We start from the raw sequence: 21,984 nt of genomic DNA, 5'->3' as shown, positions 1-21,984 counted from the left end.
GAAGTCACTGAGCCATCTTATTGACTAACCAACACTAAGTTTTAACACTGAGTTAACAATTAGCACTGACTCTAAACAGTGTCAAGTATTTAATAAGATTATTGAACAGTAAACCAGGACAATGACAATGATTTCTGTCTACAATACAGGATATTCTAGAATCATCTCATAACCCAACACAAGCATTTTTCTGAAGCATTTGATCATTTCTCTTTGAACATAGTAAAACTTCTCCATTGAGAAGTTTAATTTTAATACTATGAGGCTAGAAGAAAAAGTAATTTTGAGAAGTGGTAACTTCCACCAGGTTACCAAGATAATGCTTTTTAAAAAATTTTAAAAATAAAAGGCTATCTTGCAAATCTTTCCTAATGCCTGTAGTAAATCTCCAATTAGTCATCTCCAACCACCTAAAAACTGGAAGTGGAGCTCTGTCTCAAGTGATAGAGCACTAGCCTTGAGTAAAACCAACTTAGGGACAGCACCAAGCTCAGTTCAAACCCAGGACAGGTACCTCCCTCCTCCCCCCCCCAAAAAAATATATATAAAACAGAAAAAAAAGATAAGGTTTATAATAACTAAAACCCAACTAGAATATAGACAAAAATTCAAATTTATCAAGTGGAGTCCTTAGTGACTTGAGATGTGGTTAATGGGAGTGTACTTTTATTGACTTAACAGAATTAGCCACATGCAGCTTTCTACTGGAATTCTAAAATTTGAGAAGTTAAAAAGCACTAGGAGATTTTGATCTTCTTTGTAGTAAAGTAAGATCCCTTAACAGTCTATATATTCTACCATATAAATAGCACTTGAGAAAAAAATGTTTAGTTTTAGCTATGAAACAAACATTGCTTTGGGATGCTGCAACCCAGTCTTATGATAACCTATGATATAATGTATTCTCATCTTAATCAGCAACCTGGGATTTGTAGTATTGGCCCACAGTATATACAATAATGCAAATCAACTTTGTTATGTAAGAAAATCCATTTAAAATATCATCAAAGCTCAAAAAGAACACACAATGATGTATTTTATCATTTTATTAGGAATAATTCCAAATGGGTTATGAAGAAAATTTATTCATTGAGTTTGATGAAATTTCCAAAAACTCTTAATGAAGATATATTCACCAAAAAACAATAAAACATCAGCAGAACTACCATATACTGGGCAAAGAGTCAGGCTGATACCAAAAGCAACATGCAACATAAAAAAGATAACAATATAAAGGAAGACAATCTGCTGACTGTTAAAAAACATCTAATATGAACTCTTTGCAACCAGCACAGAATTAACTATCAAATCCAAGCCACATCAAAGTAAGCTTGGCTGACAGAGGCCAGAAGTCAATAATAGGGAGAAAAAAAACTTCCTCAGTGCAAGACTGAATAGTGTTTTGGAGTAGTTCCCTGGATGGTACAAGCAGTATTAAAAAACCTTTTTTGGCAAGGGATAGAAATAAATACAAATGGAATGCTACATTTTTAAATCAGCAGACTGCCCTAGGAATGATAAAGATACTGGTAGAGTAGCAAGGGGATAACTTTAAAACATTATTTGTGGTAGGTTCAAAAAACAGATTTAATTTAAAGGTGTCACATTAGCTATGTCCAGGCATTTAGGCATAAGGGAAGTAAAATTAAAAAGATACTATTTTTTTCCCCAAGAAGAATTTCTTTTAAAACCAAGCATATTGCTGAAGAGCAGTATCATACTTGGTAGACAATAATTGGCAACAAAACAAGTTTTAAAGGCTGTAATAGTGTGCCCAAACCAGTCTCAGATACTGTTTAATAACCAAGATGCAAACTAATTTTGTTGTAACAAGCCTAGACCAATTCTATCAAATATGTCCTTGGTTAGATATCCAGTTTCATTTAACGTTTTGAAAGCTCATTTGACAGCCAGTCAAGTCCCTCATACAGACCGGTTCCTTGGGTAGCACAAGTGGCTTGGACATACCACTGTGAAAAAAAGGACAAGAAAATACTTGATTAGTAAGATAATACATTACCACAAGTTTAAACTTCCTGGATAAAAACTTAAATATTTCTCCATAAATGCCCAAAGTAACTATAAAGTCACTTGAATAAATGTGAAGAGATAAGCTAATTTATTACATCTCACAAAGCTGATTTTATATTTAGTGGACTCAGTAACTATAAAGATCACTCAACATGGGGCTGAGAAGGTGGCTCAGTGGTAGAGCGCTTGCCTTGCTTGCATGCCTGAGTCCCTGGGTTCGATTCCTCAGCACCACATAAGCAAAAAGAAAAAAGCCGGAAGTGGCACTGTGGCTCTAGGGGTAGAGGGACAGCGCCCAGGCCCAGAGTTCAGGCCCCACGACCGGACCCAAAAAAAAAAAAAAGATCACTCAACATTCTCAACACTATCAACCCTTTGACAATTTGCTAATACCTGCTGGTTCTCATAAACCCCTTAATGTATTCAAACCCCTAATGTATATCCACTGTTCATTTGAGTTGGTCAACTTGTCACCATTTAATCTAAGAAGAGTCAAGGGGAAATCCCTAATTGGCTACCCTCCTGGGTTCTTACAATTCTCTTGTTCCCCATAAAACTAAGTGGAAAAAATTTTTTCTCAGTGCTGGAGACTGCACCAAAAGGCTCACACATGCTGGCGAGCAATCTTATCACTGAGCCACATTTTCACCTGAGAAAAAGCAAAAAAATGTTCTGAACTTTTCAGAAAGGTTATGAAACAGAAGGATTTGCCTGGATTTTAGGGTTAAACTTTTCTGATAATTTCACTAACTTTGCTCTCACATTCTAAAGTGTATTTTTTATATGGCAATTAATCTTATCTCTAAATAAACTATAAGAAGTCAGAAATTTTAAGTTATTAAAAAAAAAAGAAAAGCAATAAAAAAAGCAATTTAGTTCTCTTTTTTAATTGGCCAGGGTTGTTTGCTTGTTTTTGTACCAGTACTGAGGCTTAACCTCAGGACCTGGGTGCTGTCCCTTAGCTTTTTGTTTTCTTTTGTTTTCCCAGTCCTGGCACTTGAATTCAGGGCCTGGGCACTGTCCCTGAGCCTCTCTGTGCTCAAGGCTAGTGCTCTACCACGTGAGCCACAGCACCACTTTGGACTTTTTCTATGTATATGGTACTGAGGAATCGAATCCAGGGCTTCACGCACTCTAGGCAAGCAATCTACCAGTAAGCCACATTCCTAACCCCTGTCCCTTAGTTTTTTTGTGCAAGACTGGCACTCTAGCTACAACTCCATTTCCAGCTTTGAGGTGGTTAATTAGAGCAAAGAGTCCCATGCACTTTCCTGCCCAGACTGGCTTAAACCTTAATCCTCGTATCTCAGCCTCCTGAGTTAGGATTACAGGTGTGAGCCACCAGAACCAGTTTTGTTTGCCTTAGATTAGAAACCTTAATGTTGCAAAGCTGTTAAATAGATATATAATACTGCTAATTATTATTTGAACATCTAACATCCCAATAACCAAGAAGGCAAGGAAAGACAAACTCACATTGAAAACTTAATAAACAGTGAATACAATCAAAATACTTCATACCATGTATGAAAATAAAACCTGTTAAAAATTATTCTTAAACGTTCTGAGGAAGATAACAAATAGTAATTGGAAGGGGGGGTGAATTTGATCAAAGGACATTATATGCATGAATAGAAATAACACAATGAAACTCCTTTGTATAATATGCATCAATTAAAAAGAGAAAAATGGAGGGGGAAGGGGAAACAAAGGAGGAGGCTACAATGCTTGATAAGAAATGGACTCATTATCTTGCCCATATAATTGTAACCCCTCTGTACAGTATTTCCACAATAAAATAAATAAATAAATAAAAGCAAAAAAAAAAAGGAGAAAAACCATAGTTTATCTTGTTCAGATCACCCTGGAACATCTCCAGTAGGCTATACAAAATAGTATTTGCTTGTTGACAAGTTAATGCAAAACTATTATAAAGCATAGTATTATTGGCTTCTGATACCTTCTTTACGTATGAATAACTGCCATATTTTGCTAATTCTACAATCACTGAAATATATGTAGACAATATTTCTTATAATTCTATATTCAAAATACCTTCAAATCATAATATTAACTTTAGGGATCCTTTCACAGCTTTTCATATCAAAACAAGCAAACAAACAGTATTAAATGTATTCTTTGGAATATAACTGCTAAATACTGAACCTGCCACAGAAAACCAAATTACACAATACTTTCTATAAAGCTATTTAAAAGGTACAAAATTAACATTAAAAATATCAGTAATTTTTACATGCTTCCCACATCTTTAGCAATACAAAAGACAAAAATCAATAAAGTATAGGTGGGAGGTCCAGGGAGGGCAGTAGATGAAGAGAGGAGAGAGAATGCAGTCATAATATTCAATGCATATCCTATGAAATTAAGAAAACTGAGGGGAAGGATTAGGTTAGGAGGGATGAAGATGATGATGATGATGATGATGATGATAAAAGGGGTGACATCACTCAAGATACAATGTACTTATAAACTGATTCGTTGAATGGTAATTCCTTTGTACAACTACTTAAGGATAATAAAAATATAAATTTTAAAAAGATGCATTGTACATATATAATATACATAAACACACATACCCCTTTGGATCCTTAAAAGTACATATCAGAAGAAGGAATCAATTTAAAGCAAAACTTAACACCGTTTAATAAGCTTTGAAGTAAATCCTGAAAGGACTGATTTTTGTATAAGCAAGAGAAAATATTTATTACCATATCTTTTTATAAATGATATACTCATTGTTTATTAAAATTAATTATGTTTAAACTGATTATTAGTTTAAATAATTACACAAATAATTCTAACAGGTTAGTATCAACCTTTAAATACTTACTGTTCTGTTACGAAGAGACTGAAGACCTAATTTATCTGTCATTTCACTGATGGCCATAGCATTTGGTAAATCCTGTTTGTTGGCAAAAAGCAGCAGGACTGCATCTTGCAGCTCGTCTTCCAAAAGCTAGAAATAAAAGGTTAAAATATTAGCAAATACCAAATTGACAGGAACTAACTACTTAAAACACTCTCTTCCTATAAGTTAACATTAAATAAACATCAACCAAAAAAAATTTTTTGGGGGGGGTCCGGTCGTGGGGCCTGAACTCTGGACCTGGGCGCTGTCCCTCAGCTCTTCAGCTCAAGGCTAGCACTCTATCACCTGAGCCACAGTGCCACTTCCGGCTTTTTCCCCCTGCTTATATGGTGCTGAAGAATCGAACCCAGGGCCTCATGCATGCAAGGCAAGCGCTCTACCACTGAGCCACTTTCCCAGCCCATCAACCAAAATTTTGTAAGTTAAATTTCACGTCCTCTTTTACAACTTAAATACTCATATCCTTCAGTTTTAAAATTCAGAGCAAATAATAAGATGCCTTCAAGAAAAGCAAAACTGTCTCTTGGTTGGTGTTTTTAATTTCTTGAGACAGGAACAGCCTCAAAATACCATTTCTCCTGCTAGTGTAAGAATTAGGATTACAGGTGTATACACCCCTTTACCCAACGGTAAAACGATATTTTCAAGCTAATTTTCCTGCCCCCCCCACTGAGATACTTTACTCATTTCTCCTTCCTCCAAAGACAGATCCAATACAAATTGGAATGAAGTGTTTTAGGTCTAATTTTATGATGGTTAGTATCCAAAGTATTTAAATTATTGCTTTCTGGACTTTCATCCATTCCAGTCAGCTGGACTTCATAATGAGATAAATACTAAAGTTATTAAGACATTAGTAATTCAGTCCAATAGATACAGTCCACTAGATAAAAGCTGGAAGGAATAACTGATACATGACCCAACATAGATGAACTTTGAAAGGTTATAAGAAAAAAATGCTGGTCACAAAAGATTGCATATTCTGATTGCATTCCTATAAAATCAAGATTAAATTATTTTAGTGAGACAAGTACTAGCTTAAAGGTCAGTGGTGTGTAGAATGGAGGAATGACTGCTAATAGTTCCAAGATTTCTTTTGGGGGGAAATAAAAATTTTAGTATTAAATTGTGGTGATGACTATAAAACTTTTGTTTACTAAAAACTAATGAACTGCACATTTTCAATGAGTGATATTTATGGTATAATTTTGAATATCTCAAAATATAAAAAAATAGGAGGGACAGCGCCCAGGCCCAGAGTTCAGGCCCCACAACCAGACCCAAAAAAAAAAAAAAAAAAAGGAATTCAATATATGACAAGGCTAAAGTGCCAGTTGATGAAATCATCACTACTTTCTGACAGAATTATTTGCTATTACAAAACACGTTCTAAGTGATTATAAGCACATCATTAAGAAAACTGAACCCTAGGCCTTTGGAACCATCTTTGAACTAGGATTACAGGTAAAAAATACTATAAATTTTCTATTTGTAAAATATAAATAAGGGACTGGACTATATCAGACTACCTTAATCAGAGATACATAACAAAATTACTCGGGGAACAGTCTAAAAAGACGGGATTGGTTTATTCTAGACTTACTCTGTATAATGTCTTTTAGAAGCTCTATATTAAAGAGGCTGATGTGTTGCTAAGCAGATATGGGTGGTAAATCATCTGTTTATCAAGCTCCAGCTCTGGCACCAATTAAATAAATAGAAGACTTATGTACATTCTTAAGAACCCATGAATATTGGACTGGGAATATGGGTTAGCAGAAGAGTGCTTCCCTAGCATGCATGAAGAACTGGGTTCAATTCCTCAGTACCACATAAACAGAAAAGGCAAATTGGCATTGTAGCTCAACTAGTAGAGTAATAGCTTTAAGCAAAAGAAGCTCAGAGAAAGTGCCCAAGCACTGAGCTCAAGCCCCAGGACTGGCAAAAAAAAAGAAAAAATAATAATCCATGAATGAAATAGCTTCTTCCCCTGAAAATATTTATCAACTACTATCCTCCACCATTATTACTGAGAAAAACAATCTTTTTTTCCTCTTTTGATATGCTGGAGTTAGCAAGCCACATGCTTGCTAACAGGGTGCACAACCATTGAGCCACACCTCCAGCCTTTTTTTGCAGATTATTTTTGAAACAGAATATCACTTCTGCCCAGGCACATTCTTGGCCAAGATCCTCCTATGCCCATTTCTCTTAAGGCAAGGATGATAGGCTTGAGCCAATATATCGCGCTACTACTGGTTGCGAAGTAGTCTCAAACTTTTTTGCATGGGCTGGCCTGGAACTAGGCTCCTCCCTAAATCATCCTCCAAAATAGCTAAGGATTTCAAGTATGAGCCACTGGTGCCTACCTTAGAAAAACACATCTTGAAAATAATAAGTTTAAAATATATACTTACCATTTTTTGCAACACATCTGCTCCTTCCTGAATTCTTTCGCGATCATTGCTGTCTACCACAAAAATAAGACCCTAGGGAAAAGTTTTTTTCAATAAATTTATATAAGTTAAAATTAAAGGACACAATAAATATGAAATATACTAATGGTAGATAATATCAAAGAAAGGCATTGGGTAGAAAACATCTCTTTAAAAGTCAAAATGACAATTATTTAAAACTGATTTGAGCACTGTGTGATTTTAACTGTTTCAAATCTAAAAAAAAAAAAAAACGAATCTCACTCATTACTTTTCTCCATTATACTAAGAATGATAATTTTTCCCTTTTCTTATCTCTACTGTATTTAAGTATAGATAAATTTAAGTAGCAAAACAGCTACTAAGTGAAGACAAAAGAAAAAAATCAACAAGCTAGCCTAAAGTACCATGAACTATGTAATTCATTCAGGAAAAGATATGAACAAAGTGTTAAAAAACAACTGCAAGGCTTTATGTACATCAATAGTTTCATATATTATTTTTTTTCATATATATTATTATGGAAGAAAACCAGCCTTACTTCAGAATGTTGCTGCCAGTTCTGTAATCAGAAAAACCAAGTGATTTTCCTAAGCAAAGTATCTCAAGGTTCACTTGATCAAATAAAAAAATTCTTAACAAAAAGATAGTAACAACTTTAACAATATTAACAAATATTAGAATGCTGTACTACAAGAGATGGAAGTAGGAGATAGTAGGTGAATTAAGGCTTTTCTGAAAATCTTTCAAATGGAACAATAGAAAACTCTCAACCAGAAAACCAACAACAGATTAAAGATTAACATCAGTTTTATTAAAATTTATTTTTATACTAAAGCAATTTATTAAATAGCATTTTTCAACTTAAGACTTGTTATTAACCACTTAACAAATTGTTTTGTGCTTTTGTTTATAATCCAGAAAGGTGGGCATATTAGAGATAAGCGTATTGGTTAGATACTGCCTACCCATAATAACTGAGGAATTTTTTGCACTAGTCTCTATTTTCATAATAAAGATTTTTTTAGTAGAAACTCATATATCAAAATCTCTTTTCTAATGAAGCAATGTTAATGGACATAAACATTCTCATTTTTAATATATTTAACTTTAACCAGACATTCAACTAGTGTATTCACTGTCACCTGGTGACAAATGTACTTCTATTATACTCAAAATCTGAAGTATTGGAGAACAAGTAGAACATTGAAAATCTCAAATACATCAAGTGTTTAGTAAGCTGTTGACTTTAATAGTAAACAAAAACTGATAAGTAATCTCTGGTGTGGTAGAAAAAGACACCAGAACTGAGGCCAGGTAACCCAGAAAAAACACGCCTTTCCCAAAGTCATTACAAGCTTCAGTTTCCTCAGAAACAGTTGACCAACAATTGTTCTCAACAGGAAGTAATTTTGCCCAAACAAGTAGGTTGGGAATAACAGCTGCTGGCATCTAGTAACGATGGATGAGGATGATGTAAAACAGCTCACAATACAAGAGAGGCCTCCCTAAAGCCTAACAATAATAGGGTTGCTATTGTAAGATCCCAGTATCAGCTCCATCAGAGAACTTGCTGGAGTACAGACTCTCAGGCCTTAGCCATGCCCAACTGAATCAAGCTCTATTTTTAATAAATGCCCAAGTCGTACATACACACACTGAAGTGAGAAACACTATGGTATTTGACTTTACATGCCCAGAGTTTCTGATTCACATGGTCTTTGGTTATGCTTGGGGGTATGGGATTTTTGAAGTTCCCCATGTAGTTCTAATATACAGCCTAACTAGAGGACGCCAAACATGCAGGATCACTAAGGTCTGTTTTATACCCCTACTGTATATACTAGATAATAATATCTTACAACCATACAGAAATTCACCTTAATGTATTTTCAAATAAAATAAATTTAACTAGGCTAAATCAAGGTCTATCACTATTTTAAATACATTGCAAATGTCTATAGTCAGAAAGTTACTTTCTAAATTACTTTTTACCCAGGCTAAGCTTTAAACCATGATGCTTCCAAAATATCTACCTCCTGAGTAGGTGGGGCTACAGGTATAACAGATGTGCCCAATTCTTTCTTTCTTTTTTTTAAACTAAGTCTTTTTTTTTTTTTGGTCCGGTCATGGGGCCTCAACTCTGGGCCTGGGTGCTGTCCCTCAGCTCTTCAGCTCAAGGCTAGCGCTCTACCACTTGAGCCACAGCGCCACTTCCTGCTTTTTTCTTTTTGCTTATGTGGTGCTGAGGAATCGAACGCAGGGCCTCAGGCATGCAAGGCAAGTGCTCTACCACTGAGCCACCTTCCCAGCCCCATTAAACTAAGTCTTAACACTAGGACAACACTAACCTGGAATATATCATCCAAATGCCTTAGCCTTCCCAGTCCAGAGATTCTAGGCATGGGCCAACAAACCCAGTACCACCTAATTAATTCTTTTAGTACCCATCACACTTCATCTTCCAAAATCTTACAAGGATGACTATTCAACTCTTTCTAAATAATATAGGGGAGCAGTGAAAAGAATGAGAGCTCGTATAATAAACATTAACATCCAAGTCAATGCTAAATATTAATATGAAACGAAGAATAAAATCCATAAAGAAAAATTATAAAAAGCTGTATTAACACTCCTTACCTGGGTATTCTGGAAGTAATGCCTCCAGAGAGGCCTAATTTTATCTTGACCACCAACATCCCATACTGTGAAACAAATGTTCTTATATTCTACTGTTTCTACATTAAAACCTAAGGGAAAACAAAAAAAATAATAATGACCATTGTGCATAATAATTCATTGTGAAAATAAACCTTTTTATGATTTTCCTAGAACAGTTTCTTTTTAAGGTTTACTAAGATAATGAACAAGCTTAACAATAACCCAAATTCAAATTGTCAATTTTTATTAACATCTATTTTTATTATATTTATTTATAAAGCCTGTACATTTCTTACCAATGGTAGGAATGGTGGTGACTATCTCTCCTAACTTCAGTTTATACAGAATGGTCGTTTTACCAGCAGCATCCAATCCAACTAGAAGAAGATATTATAGAGATTTAAAATTTGGACCAAAGTTTACATAGGAAAAAATTTTACAGTAATTGATAGTTTTAAACTAAAAGTTGTCTGCCTGCAGTACAAATACAAGTTAAAAATGAAATTCTTTTATTTCTGATTCCCCACGGAAATACTTCCTACATGAAGGCTTTTCCATTTTTCCTTCTAGATCTAAACAACGTATACTAATGGAGAAGGAAAAGATTCAGGCTCTAATCTCTAGTGTTGCCACAAATTAGTTCAGTGCCTTGTTTATTCAATTAATGTGTACATGTGTAGTACATGTAGTACAAGCCCCCAGGTCCTTGCTCATGTTAGATACACACTATACACTTGATCTCAGCCAAAGGGCCTCACCCCTAGACCTGAGAAAAAATGGCCATAAAAACAAAGGATTAGGTTAAGATCACTCCCATCTCAAGTTGTACTAAATCTATGAAATACCACTAATTTTAACACAACAGAAAGTGAATCAGAGAACAAACACCTAAAGCAAATGAATCCTACACTTAATTCTCCATTTATTTATATATTTATTCAGTCATTATCTGTAACAGTATGAGGTTTGAATTCAGTGTCTTGCATTTGTGAGGCAAGTGCCTTACCACTTGAGCCATGCCTCCAGTGCTAATCTTCCTTTTATGTACATAGCAAACTAAGTAAATGGTCTTGATGCTAAAGGAAAAATGTAACTATGGCTTATGCATGTTACAATGATAGTAAAAAAAAAAAAAAATCTTCCCCTATCGAAATCCATTTAACATCAACTGTAGAGAAGTAGAAACACAAGCCTAGTTGATGTTTTGTAAAAATGATTCTACCATATTCTTCTCCATTTTAAATGTCTTAATTTTTAAAGTAACTTATTTGAAGCAGAGAAGTATTAGGAAGAAATGTATTTATCTCTGGAGCAAAAAAAAAAAAGAGCAGGGCAGGTTCTTTATTACAGCCATAGTGAATAACAAATTAAGTACTTTTAATATGACTGTATAATCTACAGAATGCTAGGTCCTTCTTGAATTAATCACTTTTTAAAGGATATCACATTTAACCGCTTACATTTAGTTTTATCACACTTGTTAAAGTTAAAACCAGTTCAACTGAGTTTTGTTTTGTTGATACTGTGGCTTGAACTCAGAACCTTTCAATTTCTTGCTTAGCATTTTCACTCAAGGCTGGCACTCTACCACTTGAGCCACACCTCCACTTCTGGTTTTCTGCTGGTTAACTGGAAGTAAGTGTCACAGACTTTAGTGTTCTGGTTGTTGTCTTCAAATGGTGATCCTCAGATCTCAGCCTCCTTCAACTGAGAATTGACTTAAGCAGACACCCTCTTAAAAGTATGACTTAATACATGAAAGCAATGCTAACAAGCTTTAAAAGGAACTGAGAACACTTATCTAGTTTATATTCCTATGCAAGTAAGTTTAACTTTTATCAGTACAAATGAGAACAGAAAGCTATAAGAAAGTCAGACTCCTTCACCAATGTAGCAGTCTTTTCTACTTTATATCCTATGAAGGGTGGCTTTAAGATCTCTCTGGAGGTACTGTATGAAAGGTGAAGGTTGGCACTCCTTTTAGTAAGAACAGAAAAGGCCCTCAGACCTGACAGTGCGCAATGCACTGTATATAAAACTTTTTGTCTTTTTTTTTTTTTCCTGCCAGTCCTGGAGCATAAACTTGGGGCACTGGCGCTGTCCCTGAGTTTCTTTTGCTCAAGTCTAGCACTTGATCACTGGAAACTTGGTGCCACTTCCAGCTTTTTCTGTGCAGTTTATTGGAGATAGAGTCTCACTGACTTTTCTGCCTGGGCTGGCTTTGAACTGCGATCCTTAAAGACCTCAGCCTCCTGAGTTGCTAGGATCACAGGCGTGAGTCACCAGCAACCAGTTAATTTTTTTCTTAAATAAATGATTATTTTTCCTGTGATTTCAATCAAGCCCTGTTCCCTCTTACTTCTTTATATGAAGATACAGGATTATTCTTTCCAAAATACTATTATAAGCACTAGTCTACTCCAAAGCCCTCATTCATGAGCATAAGAAAAACTGGGTGTTGTAATTCAAGTGGTAGAGCACTTTCCTAGCTAGCATGAGGCCCTGGGTTCAATGACCAATACTGCTAAAAAAGAAAAAGGAATGAGTGACATTGATCAAGATGCACTGTTTTCATAAACTGCTTTGTTTAATGGCAACCAAGGAATCTGCACAACTACTTAAGAATAATAAAATAATTTTTAAAAAGAAGAGAAAAAGGGAAAGCAAAGAAAGCAGTTATAACATCCTGGGTTTGATTCCCCAACACTGCCACAGAAAAAAAAATCAAAAAACATAATTTGAAAAAAATACAAAAATATACTTCAGAGTATGATATCTAGCAAAAATACAGAAAAAAAATGAAGCTGGGTACTGGCAGCTCACATCTGTAATACTAGCCACTTAAAAAGCTAAGACTTTAAGGACCAAGGTTCAAAAGCAGACTGGGGAGATGAAAGTCTAAAGAGATTATCTCTAATAACCAACAAAAACAAAATGCAGGATGATAGGCATGGCTCAAGTGGTAGAGTGATAAGTGTGAACAGAAAAAAACAATTGAAAGGGCTTTGAAGCCAGGCGCCTGGTGGCTCACACCTGTAATCCTAGCTACTCAGAAGGCTGAGACCTGAGGATCACAGTTCAAAGCCAGCCCATGCAGGAAAGTCCATGAGACTCTTATCTCCAATTAACCACCAGAAAACTGGAAGTGGCACTGTGGCTCAAGTGGTAGAGTGCTAGCCTTGAGCTGAAGAGCTCAGGGACAGCGCCCAGGCCCAAAGTTCAAGCCCCACAACTGCCCCCCCCCAAAAAAAAATCACGGAAGTGCAAGGCTTTGAATTCAAGTCTGAGTATCAGCAAAAAAATAATTTAAAAATTCAGGAGTCACCAAACACCGGAGGCTCCTACCTGGCAATTCTAGCTATTCAGTAGGCTAAGATCTAATAAGGATTGTGGTTCAAAGCAAGTATGGGCAGGGAAGTCCATGAGACTCTTATCCAATTAATCATTTAAAAAGTCAGACATGGAGCTATGGCTCAAGTTGGAGAACACTACCTTTGAGCAACCTAGTCCCACAGTTTAAGCCCCACAACAGGCAAAAAAAAAAAAAAAAAGCAGGAGTCTTTTAATTCCCTTGGGAACAAGAAACAGTTCTCTTCCATTTCTCTCTAACTTTGCTATATATCAAAATAAATCACTGTTAAGATGTTCAGAGAAATACCGAAAAGAAAAGGTGATTAGGGCAAAAGAAAAATCACATCTTTCATTCTACAGGGCTACATCTCCTCAGAGTATAAAAACCTATGTTGATTCTTATCAAATTTTTAAGTAAACCAAGTCAGAATGCAAAGTGAGATGCTAATGAGGAAAACAAAACAAACTCACTTGAGTCAGGTTTTCAGATGGCACCAGTAGATGATCAAAACATCACATCACCAGTTAAAAACAACACAAATCCAAATATATTGACAAAGCATGGAAGAAATCCAAGACAAATCATGCTTACATAACTACTTTACAGAAAAGAATGTCAGGATTCCATATTTTCTTTAAATAAATTCTATCCCTGCTTGAACAGAACTGAGCTAAACATCAGCCCTTGGATGCATCCTAATAGTTCAATACTCTATTGAAAGAATTTTACCAATTAGATATGTATTTCTTTCATTTACAAAAAATTCAAGTGCATTTCTTTTATCAAAATATTGGGCTAGGGCTGGGAAGGTGGCTCAGTGGTAGAGCACTTGCCTTGCATGCCTGAGGCCCTGGGTTCGATTCCTCAGCACCACATAAGCAAAAAGGAAAAAGCCAGAAGTGGCGCTGTGGCTCAAGTGGTAGAGTGCTAGCCTTGGGCTGAAGAGCTGAGGGACAGCGCCCAGGCCCAGAGTTCAGGCCCCACGACCGGACCCAAAAAAAAAAAATATTGGGCTAGACGGGGCTGGGAAGGTGGCTCAGTGGTAGAGCGCTTGCCTTGCATACCTGAGGCCCTGGGTTCGATTCCTCAGCACCACATAAGCAAAAATATATATATATTGGGCTGGTTACATTTTGTAACGCATCTTTCTGAAAATTACTGCTTTAGGGTCTCTGTCTTACTTTTTTTTCTGCATTGCTTTAGAGCATATGCACTAGACAAGAGCTCTATCACTGAGCTACCTCTACAGATTCTTCATTTTTTAAAGGAAGCATTTATAAATAATATAACCAGAAATCTCTTTTAAGCATCAACAAATTATAGAGCAAGATTCAATGTCTCATGGCCCCATAAAAGCTATCTCTGCTAGGTGGCACTGGCTCTTACCTGTAATACTAGCTACTCAAGAGGCTGAGTAGCCTCTGAGTTCTGAGGCTCAAGGTTCCATGCCAGTCTTGGCAGGAAAGTCTCTAAGAGTCTTTCTTATCTCCAAAAAGCTTACTACCAAAAAGCTATCTATATAACCACCATCACTTAAAACTCACTGTTTGAAAGAGTTGGTCTAACAATTTTGTGCCTCTTTATAGTCATTTCTTAAGCATGTATTTCCTTAATGTTGCAATGTTTGGCAATGAGATTTCTTTCTACAACGAAAGACCATACCAATTCTCAACCAGCCCAGATAAGACTAATCTGTACAGCCCAGTGTGTTCTTCCCTCCCACTGAACAAACAAGCCAATGTCTTCAGACATATTGGAATAACTACCTGTTTTCCTTAAGTAGGTCTATACTCTGAGCAAAACCACCTGAATGAATCATCTTTGCAAATGTGTAAAGAGAATATCTACCAAACTACTGGAGTGCAGAAAGTGAAAAACCAAATGCAATTACCTCAACCTTGAAAAAGGAAAAAAAAAGAAGAAAAAAATGGTTTTCAGATGAGTAAAATGACAGATTTTCCTTTGTTTTTCAGTGCTGGAGGTGGAACCGTAAAGTTCACCCATAGTAGACAAGTACTCTCCCACTGAGCTATATCCCCTAAAGTTCCTTCAGCATTCAATTTTTCTAAAACAACCTGAAAACATATTTCTTAATTTCAGCCAGGCACCAACCAGTAGCTAATGTAAAACATTACAGCCACATTGGAAAATAGCTTGTCAGATCCTCAACATGTTAAACACAATGCCATAAGACCCATTCATTCCATTCCTAATTATTTATTTTCTCAGTACAATTAAAAACACATGCTCACACAAAACCTTGTTCACAAATGTTCACCATGGGATTATTCATGAGATCCAAAAAGCAGAAAAAAAGAACACAATCTCCATTAACTGGTGACTGAATAAACAAAATATGCTATTATCCATAAAATGTAATTATTATCCCCCATAAAATAGAATTTAGAAAACATACCAAGTAAAAATTCACACATTAAACTATATATTAAATCAAATGTCCAGAATAGACAAACCCAAAGTACCAAGTAGATTATTTGCTAAAAGTAACTGCTAAAGAGTTATAAGACTTCTTGACAAAGTTGTAAATATTCTAGAAAACAGTGGTGATTTTCATGTAACTTTGTAAATATATACATAATATACATATGTGTATGTATATAGTACATTTAGGGTACACTTTATGGTATGTAAACTAAGTTTTTCGGGTTTTTTTTTTTTAACCAATCTTGGAGCTTCAGTTCAGGGACTGTGCACCGTCCCTAAGCTTCTTTTGCTCAAGGATAGCATTCTACCACTTGAGCTTTTTCTGTTTATGTGGTACTGAGGAACTGAATCCAGGGCTTCAGGCATACTAGGCAAGCACTCTACCACTAAGCCACATTCCCAGCCCTAAGGTTTTCAGTTTCTTAACTGAAACAAAACAATCCTAAATTTGATGCCTCTCAAGTAGTATTTCTACACTATCTTGCAGATCTTGCTATCTTGCAGATGCCAGAATTTAAATAAATATTCCCAATTCGACCTCTTAAAATGTGGCTTCTAGAGCCAGGTGCGGGTGGCTCAAGCCTATAATCCTAGCTAGTCGTGAGGCTGAGATCTGAAGATCCTGGTTCAAAGCCAGCCCAAGAGACACTTATCTCCAATTAACTACCAAAAAACAGGAAGTGGCACTGTGGCTCAAGAGGTAGAGTGCTCACCTTGAGCTGAAGAGCTCAAGGACAACACCAGACCAGGAATTCAAGCCCCACAATCAACAAAATATAAAATAAAATAGCTGGGTGCCGGAGGCAAACACCCATAATCCTAGCTACTCAGGAGGCTGAGATCTGAGGATTGCAGTTTGAAGCAAGCGTGGGGCAGGAAAGGCCATGAGACTCTTATCTCCAATTAACCACAAGAAAACCAGAAGTGGTTCTGTAGCTCAAGTGGTAAGAGTGCTCACCTTGAGCTGAAGAGCTGAGGGACAGCACCCAGGCCCAGAGTTCAAGCCCCATGACCACAAAAAATAAAGTGTGGCTTCTCTGTATATCACTGATCAAATTCCCATAAAACATTTTACATTTTTTTCTGCAGGCCATACTTATCTTAATATAATTCCTCAGAAGTTTGAACACCCAAAATGAAACTGAAGTTAACAGGTTTAGATAAAGTAATGAGTTTAGGTTTTGCTTTTATCCAACAGTTTAGAAACATTTCTACTTTTACCAGTGAGTTAATTTGCAGCAAACTATTAATGTCTCTGACAGGCTATCGTGTAGGAATTCAAGAGGATCCATCTCTCAGTTTCTAATGACACAAACTTGATTATTGTGTCTTTTTCATTATTTACTATATTCATGTAACTAATCAAAGGACTATTTAAGAAAAAAAAGTCTGGCAATTATCTTTTCAATAAAATGGTATAAAAACATGCTTGAAGTTTAAATACCATACTATTATCACAACTACAATTCTAGAGGAAAAACTACTAAAAAGTTGACAATAGGACAAAATAGTGAAATAGTATAATGCAAGTAATTATTACCTTATTCTTTTCACATCTATATTTCACAAAAGGTCCTTTTAGAATCAAGATGAAAACTATTTAATAAATGGATCTACAAAATATATACTAAGGGAAAAAATAAAACCAGTTAAGCTTGAAATTACCCTTAAAATATTGGCATTTTTAAAGTTGGCAAATAGCAGTTTCTTCTTGAACCTCTCTGGACCCAAAACCATAGCAATAAGGACAATACAGAAGTTCACTGGTATCAACTAATTTTCAGAAAGCAACACTGTTCAGCTTTACAGGCAAGAGGGTATCATTTGTAACTCTTCCGCAAAACATATTAGTAGTTTTCACAAAGCAGAATTTAAGAATCCACTTGCCAAAAGTATATCTTATCTCAGACTCAGACAAGGACCTCATTTAAGATAATCAGAACAGCTATTGTTTTCTAAAGGGCTACATGAGAACTCTTAAGATGAAAACTGGTTGTCCTTGTATTTAAACTCAGCATCATTTCCCTTTCTAAATAATTACATAATTTCTGTTGATTAATCATTGAAAAGATTTTTAATTTTTATTTTTTTTCTAATTATGATTAACTATCAGTCACATGTAACACCACCTTTTTTAATCACTTTAGGAGAGAAGCTAGGGCAGGAACTAAATGTATTTCTCCATTTCAGCAAACCAGATATATTCGCTAATGCTCCTCTTAATTAATACACGTTAAAATAGTTAAAAGGCCAGAGGTAAAACATCAGAAGTGTATGTACTTCGCACTGGAAATATTCTTAGGGTCAATCCCCGGGACCAAAAAAAGAAAGAAACCCTAAAGTCTGAAAAAAAAATCTATTAAAGAAGACAAAGAATAGATTTTTGTCTTAGTTTTAGAAGAAAACAGAGGCACACTCATGAAATCTGGGGGTGGGAGGGATTATTCTGGACTAGTACTGTAGCTCAGGGATGGAGCACTTACCTATCAATCAGAAGGAATAAAATCATTCTGTCCTTCTCACAGAGGAAATCTGAGGCAATTTTGACTTATCTTTGTGAAAGAATCATGAATGGATTGTAGCTCCAATACTTGAATGGGGCAGATATTCATCTATAATTTATGCTGTCTTTCATAAGGCCACATTTTTAAAAATCTAATAATTACCAAACTTCACAATCACTTTTCCCTGTACATGCACATACACACCATCAGGTTTACACTTCCTGTAAGTTAGCAAACAAGGAGAAAAGTGACTACTTTGAATTAAAGTGATAAATAAGAACAGCAAATCCAAGTAATAAAATACCTGACTTAAAATGAACAAGCACAACTTCTATTCTTACACAAATGGAGAAAGCTATATATTTGTCCTCATCCATTTTTTTCCCAACTATTGTTAGGGAAGGACAGGGAAGTTTCCCTCACATAGTAAATATAGGAAGATGTTTATAGCATCACACACACATACACACACACAGCCTCACTTTCATCCCCCTTAAAGATTTTAGCCATCACAGGAGACTATGAAAATAACCATTCATTTGCAATAAATCTTAAAAGATTCATATACGTTTCTTGAGGAACACAATCATGTACTGGTTAAACTCTAAGAAACTTGTTGGAAATTCATTTTTCACAGTCCAAAGTCCTCCCATTGACTTAACGTCCTTTTTCAGACTGCAAATTTTTAGCTGCTTAAAGCTTAAATAACAGGACTGCCTGCCTAAAATAATTCTGCCATCTTTAACAGCAGAAATCGAAAACTTTGAGAGATAAAACATTTTGAATCGTCATGAATGTTGTGCATGAATCATGAAATGTAACAAGACCCAAATGTGTATAATCATGCTCTTCTTATACTGTGAAATATTATGGAAGCTTCCTTTTGACGATAGTCAAGTCCAAAAATAAACCCTTTTATCCTCATTCTCTAGAAAACAAGCTAATACACAAGTTTCAATGGTGAAAGTTAAGAGGGGTTCTTTTTTCAGATCCATGCAGCTCAGCGGTGAGGAAAGAATACAGCATTAAAGAGGTGACTTCAAAAAATTAAAAAAAAAAGAAGCGACTTCGCCTGAGCTGGCAAAAAGAGGAGGGGGCCTTGAAAACAGCTTTTTTAAACCGTTCTACTTTTGGAAAGATTAAACAACTCTAGTTAATATTTGATCGTGCTACCCTGAAATTGTTCCGTTCAGGTGTTGAAAATTCTAGGTTTGTAAAACACTCGTTTTCTCAAAGTTTTTAAATGAAACTTTCGACCAAATGCACAAAAACCTTGCATCGGTCCAATGTATTTCAGAGTTCTTGAAAACGGCTAAAAGAAACGGAGACGTGATCACGTCTTCACGGGACGAGCTCGTAAATAACAAAAGTGAAAACAATGAAGACAAGCGCACAGCGAGGCCGTTCAGCAGAAGGAGCACTCGAGGACTCCGGAGTCCGCAGAGCTCGGGTGCTGCCTCGCCACGACACAGGCCTGGCCACTTCCTGTCCGGGCGGCCGCTGCTGGCCACGGCCCCGCGCTCACATACCGACGTGGAGTGCACGGAGCGTACACCGAGGGGAGGGGGGGCTCGCGTCGCCAGCCTCCCTCCGACCGCCGCCCACACTCGGGCTGAGGCTCGCACCCTCACGGGGGCCTTCCACCTCCACCCCAGGTTCCCCGGCCTTCACTCGGGTCAAGGAGGGAAAGCCGCGCGCGGAGAAAGGAAGCCCTGCCCGGCGCTCGGGCGGCCGTCGGGGCGGTCGCCCACCCCGCGCCCCCATTGTTCCCCCTCCAGGAGCCTCGGCCCCTCCCCCACCGCGGCCGGCGGAGGACAAAAACAGGGGTCCCCCGCCCCCCGCGCTAGAGACCCGGCCCTCCTCCGCTTCCCAGCCCCTCACTCACCCATCAGAATGCGCATCTGTTTCTTGCCGAACAGGCGGGAGAAGAGGGAGGAGATGGTGAGGCCCATGGCGGTGGTGGCACTTGGCGATGGGCACAAGAAGGGGTCCGGGCGGCCGAGGGCCTTCTCCTCTCGCGCTCACGATAAAAGGAGCGGAAGGGGAGAGAAAGAGCTGAGGAGAAAGCCAGCGGCTGGACCGCTCGCAGGCCGGCGCGTCGAGAACGAAGATCCCGGAGCGGAGTTAGCGGGGCAAGGACCTGCTCGGCGACTGGCGCGGCGGCCCCAGCCCAGGCGTTAAGAGCCCTGCTGTGCCACGTCACACGGCGGCCTCGGGGACTCGAGCAGAGGCCCGCCCGTTCCAACGCGGACAGATTCGCGTCGACGCCGCCCCACCCCCCTGCGCTTCCGGTGCTGCCAGGGCCTGCGCCTGCGCATACAGGGGATTGGCCGGCTTCGCTGACGTGTATCTCTCGCCGCCGTCACTTCCTGGAGCTGGTGGAGAGCTATTGGCGCATGCGTATTGAGAGACGAGCGAATCCCATGATGCCTCGCTTTGTTGCCTTCAATCAAGCTCAAAGCGAGAAGCTTCCGTCGAGTTAGAGGCGGTGAGGGCCCGTCGTCCCTACTTCCGGGGTGGCAAAAGGTCCCTGATGGGTTGGGTGGTGGACACGTCGGTCCTTCTTCCCTTTGAGTTTACGGTCGTAGTGCTGCGCCGCCGCCCGGAGGAAGGCGTTGTGGGTTCGAGGCCTTCCTTCCGGGATGGCGAGGAGCGCCTGGGGTTCGTTCATTGCTGCGTCCGCCGGGGCTTTTCCGATCCCGACCCTGGGAAGACGCGGGTTCTCCGCCCGTGACCGGACCTTCCCCTTACGGAGAGGTGAAGATGGGCTCTGCCTTCCGGGAAGATGGTGGTTAAGACACACCTGTCTGCGCCTTGTTAAGATGCCAAGCCCCAGGCCCCAGTTCCGTGTCGAGACGGGAGTCCGAGTCTTTTCCGTCGACCGTGCCGGGGCTGAGGAGCAAGCACGCGGTCTCCACGGCCCACCCCTTACGGTCTTCAGACAGGCTGGCCTCGAACTGAAGGCGAGACCTCAGACTTGTGAGGTCATGACCCCAGTCTTTCTAGTTCCAATTTTTTGAGTAGGCGCTTGTGGGATTTTAGATGGATCTTCATCCTCCTATCCCCATCTCCAAAGTAGCTGCAATTACAGAAGTAATCCCACCCACCAAGCCATGCAGGCTAGATTGCTTTTTTTTTAATAGTTGTACATGCAGTGTGCATTTAACGAGTCTATTTATGTATGCTCGCCATAACCATTATCCCTGAAAAGTTTGCTTCTCTTGTATCTTTTAGTCTTTATATAAAGAAGAAAAAAGCCTCCTCCCTTTAAAAATGCTATGATCGCTGTGCACCCAGGGCTCATGTCTCTAATCCCAACTACTGGGTAGACTAAGTTCTGAAGAATCAGGTTGAAAGCCAGCCAGGGCAGGAAAGTCCCTAAAACTTTTACATCCACACAAAAGCTGAAAGTGGAGCTGTGTCTCAAGTGGTAGAGTACTACAGTTGAGTAAAAAATCTCAAGGACAGTGCATAGACCCTAAGTTCAAGTCCCAGGACCAGCACACACCCAAACACAAATAACAAAAATTTAAAAATAAAAACAGGGGCTGGGAAGGTGGCTCAGTGGCAGAGCGCTTGCCTTGCATGCTCGAGGCCCTGGGTTCGATTCCTCAGCACCACATAAGCAAAAAGAAAAAAGCCGGAAGTGGCGCTGTGGCTCAAGTG

At 38.2% G+C, this 21,984-nt stretch overlaps 1 protein-coding gene across 1 annotated transcript; it reads right to left on the bottom strand.

The window, feature by feature from the left end:
* Nucleotides 1-1,031: 1,031 nt before the first annotated feature.
* Nucleotides 1,032-20,565, bottom strand: Arf4 (ADP-ribosylation factor 4). The gene is made up of 6 exons (XM_013010493.1): nt 20,204-20,565; nt 10,314-10,394; nt 9,997-10,106; nt 7,339-7,410; nt 4,883-5,008; nt 1,032-1,970 (listed from the first exon to the last, which is right to left on the bottom strand). Exons 1-6 carry the CDS (start codon nt 20,268-20,270, stop codon nt 1,884-1,886), a joined length of 543 nt encoding a protein of 180 aa, XP_012865947.1. The 5' UTR covers nt 20,271-20,565; the 3' UTR covers nt 1,032-1,883.
* Nucleotides 20,566-21,984: the final 1,419 nt, after the last annotated feature.

This window comes from Dipodomys ordii, unplaced genomic scaffold (genome assembly GCF_000151885.1).
Source record: "Dipodomys ordii isolate 6190 unplaced genomic scaffold, Dord_2.0 Scaffold12, whole genome shotgun sequence".
Taxonomy (NCBI): Eukaryota; Metazoa; Chordata; class Mammalia; order Rodentia; family Heteromyidae; genus Dipodomys; species Dipodomys ordii.
The sequence above is the reverse complement of the archived record's forward strand: the minus strand, read 5'-3'. Positions and strand labels throughout refer to the sequence as shown.

Excerpts from the sequence above, each read along its gene's own strand:
- Arf4 (XM_013010493.1), bottom strand. The coding sequence starts at position 20,270 with ATGGGCCTCACCATCTCCTCCCTCTTCTCCCGCCTGTTCGGCAAGAAA. Across the intron at positions 10,107-10,313 it reads CACCACCATTCCTACCATTG|GTTTTAATGTAGAAACAGTA; the intron begins GTAAGAAATGTA and ends GTTTTCCCTTAG. Across the intron at positions 5,009-7,338 it reads CAGATGTGTTGCAAAAAATG|CTTTTGGAAGACGAGCTGCA; the intron begins GTAAGTATATAT and ends TTTTATTTCTAG.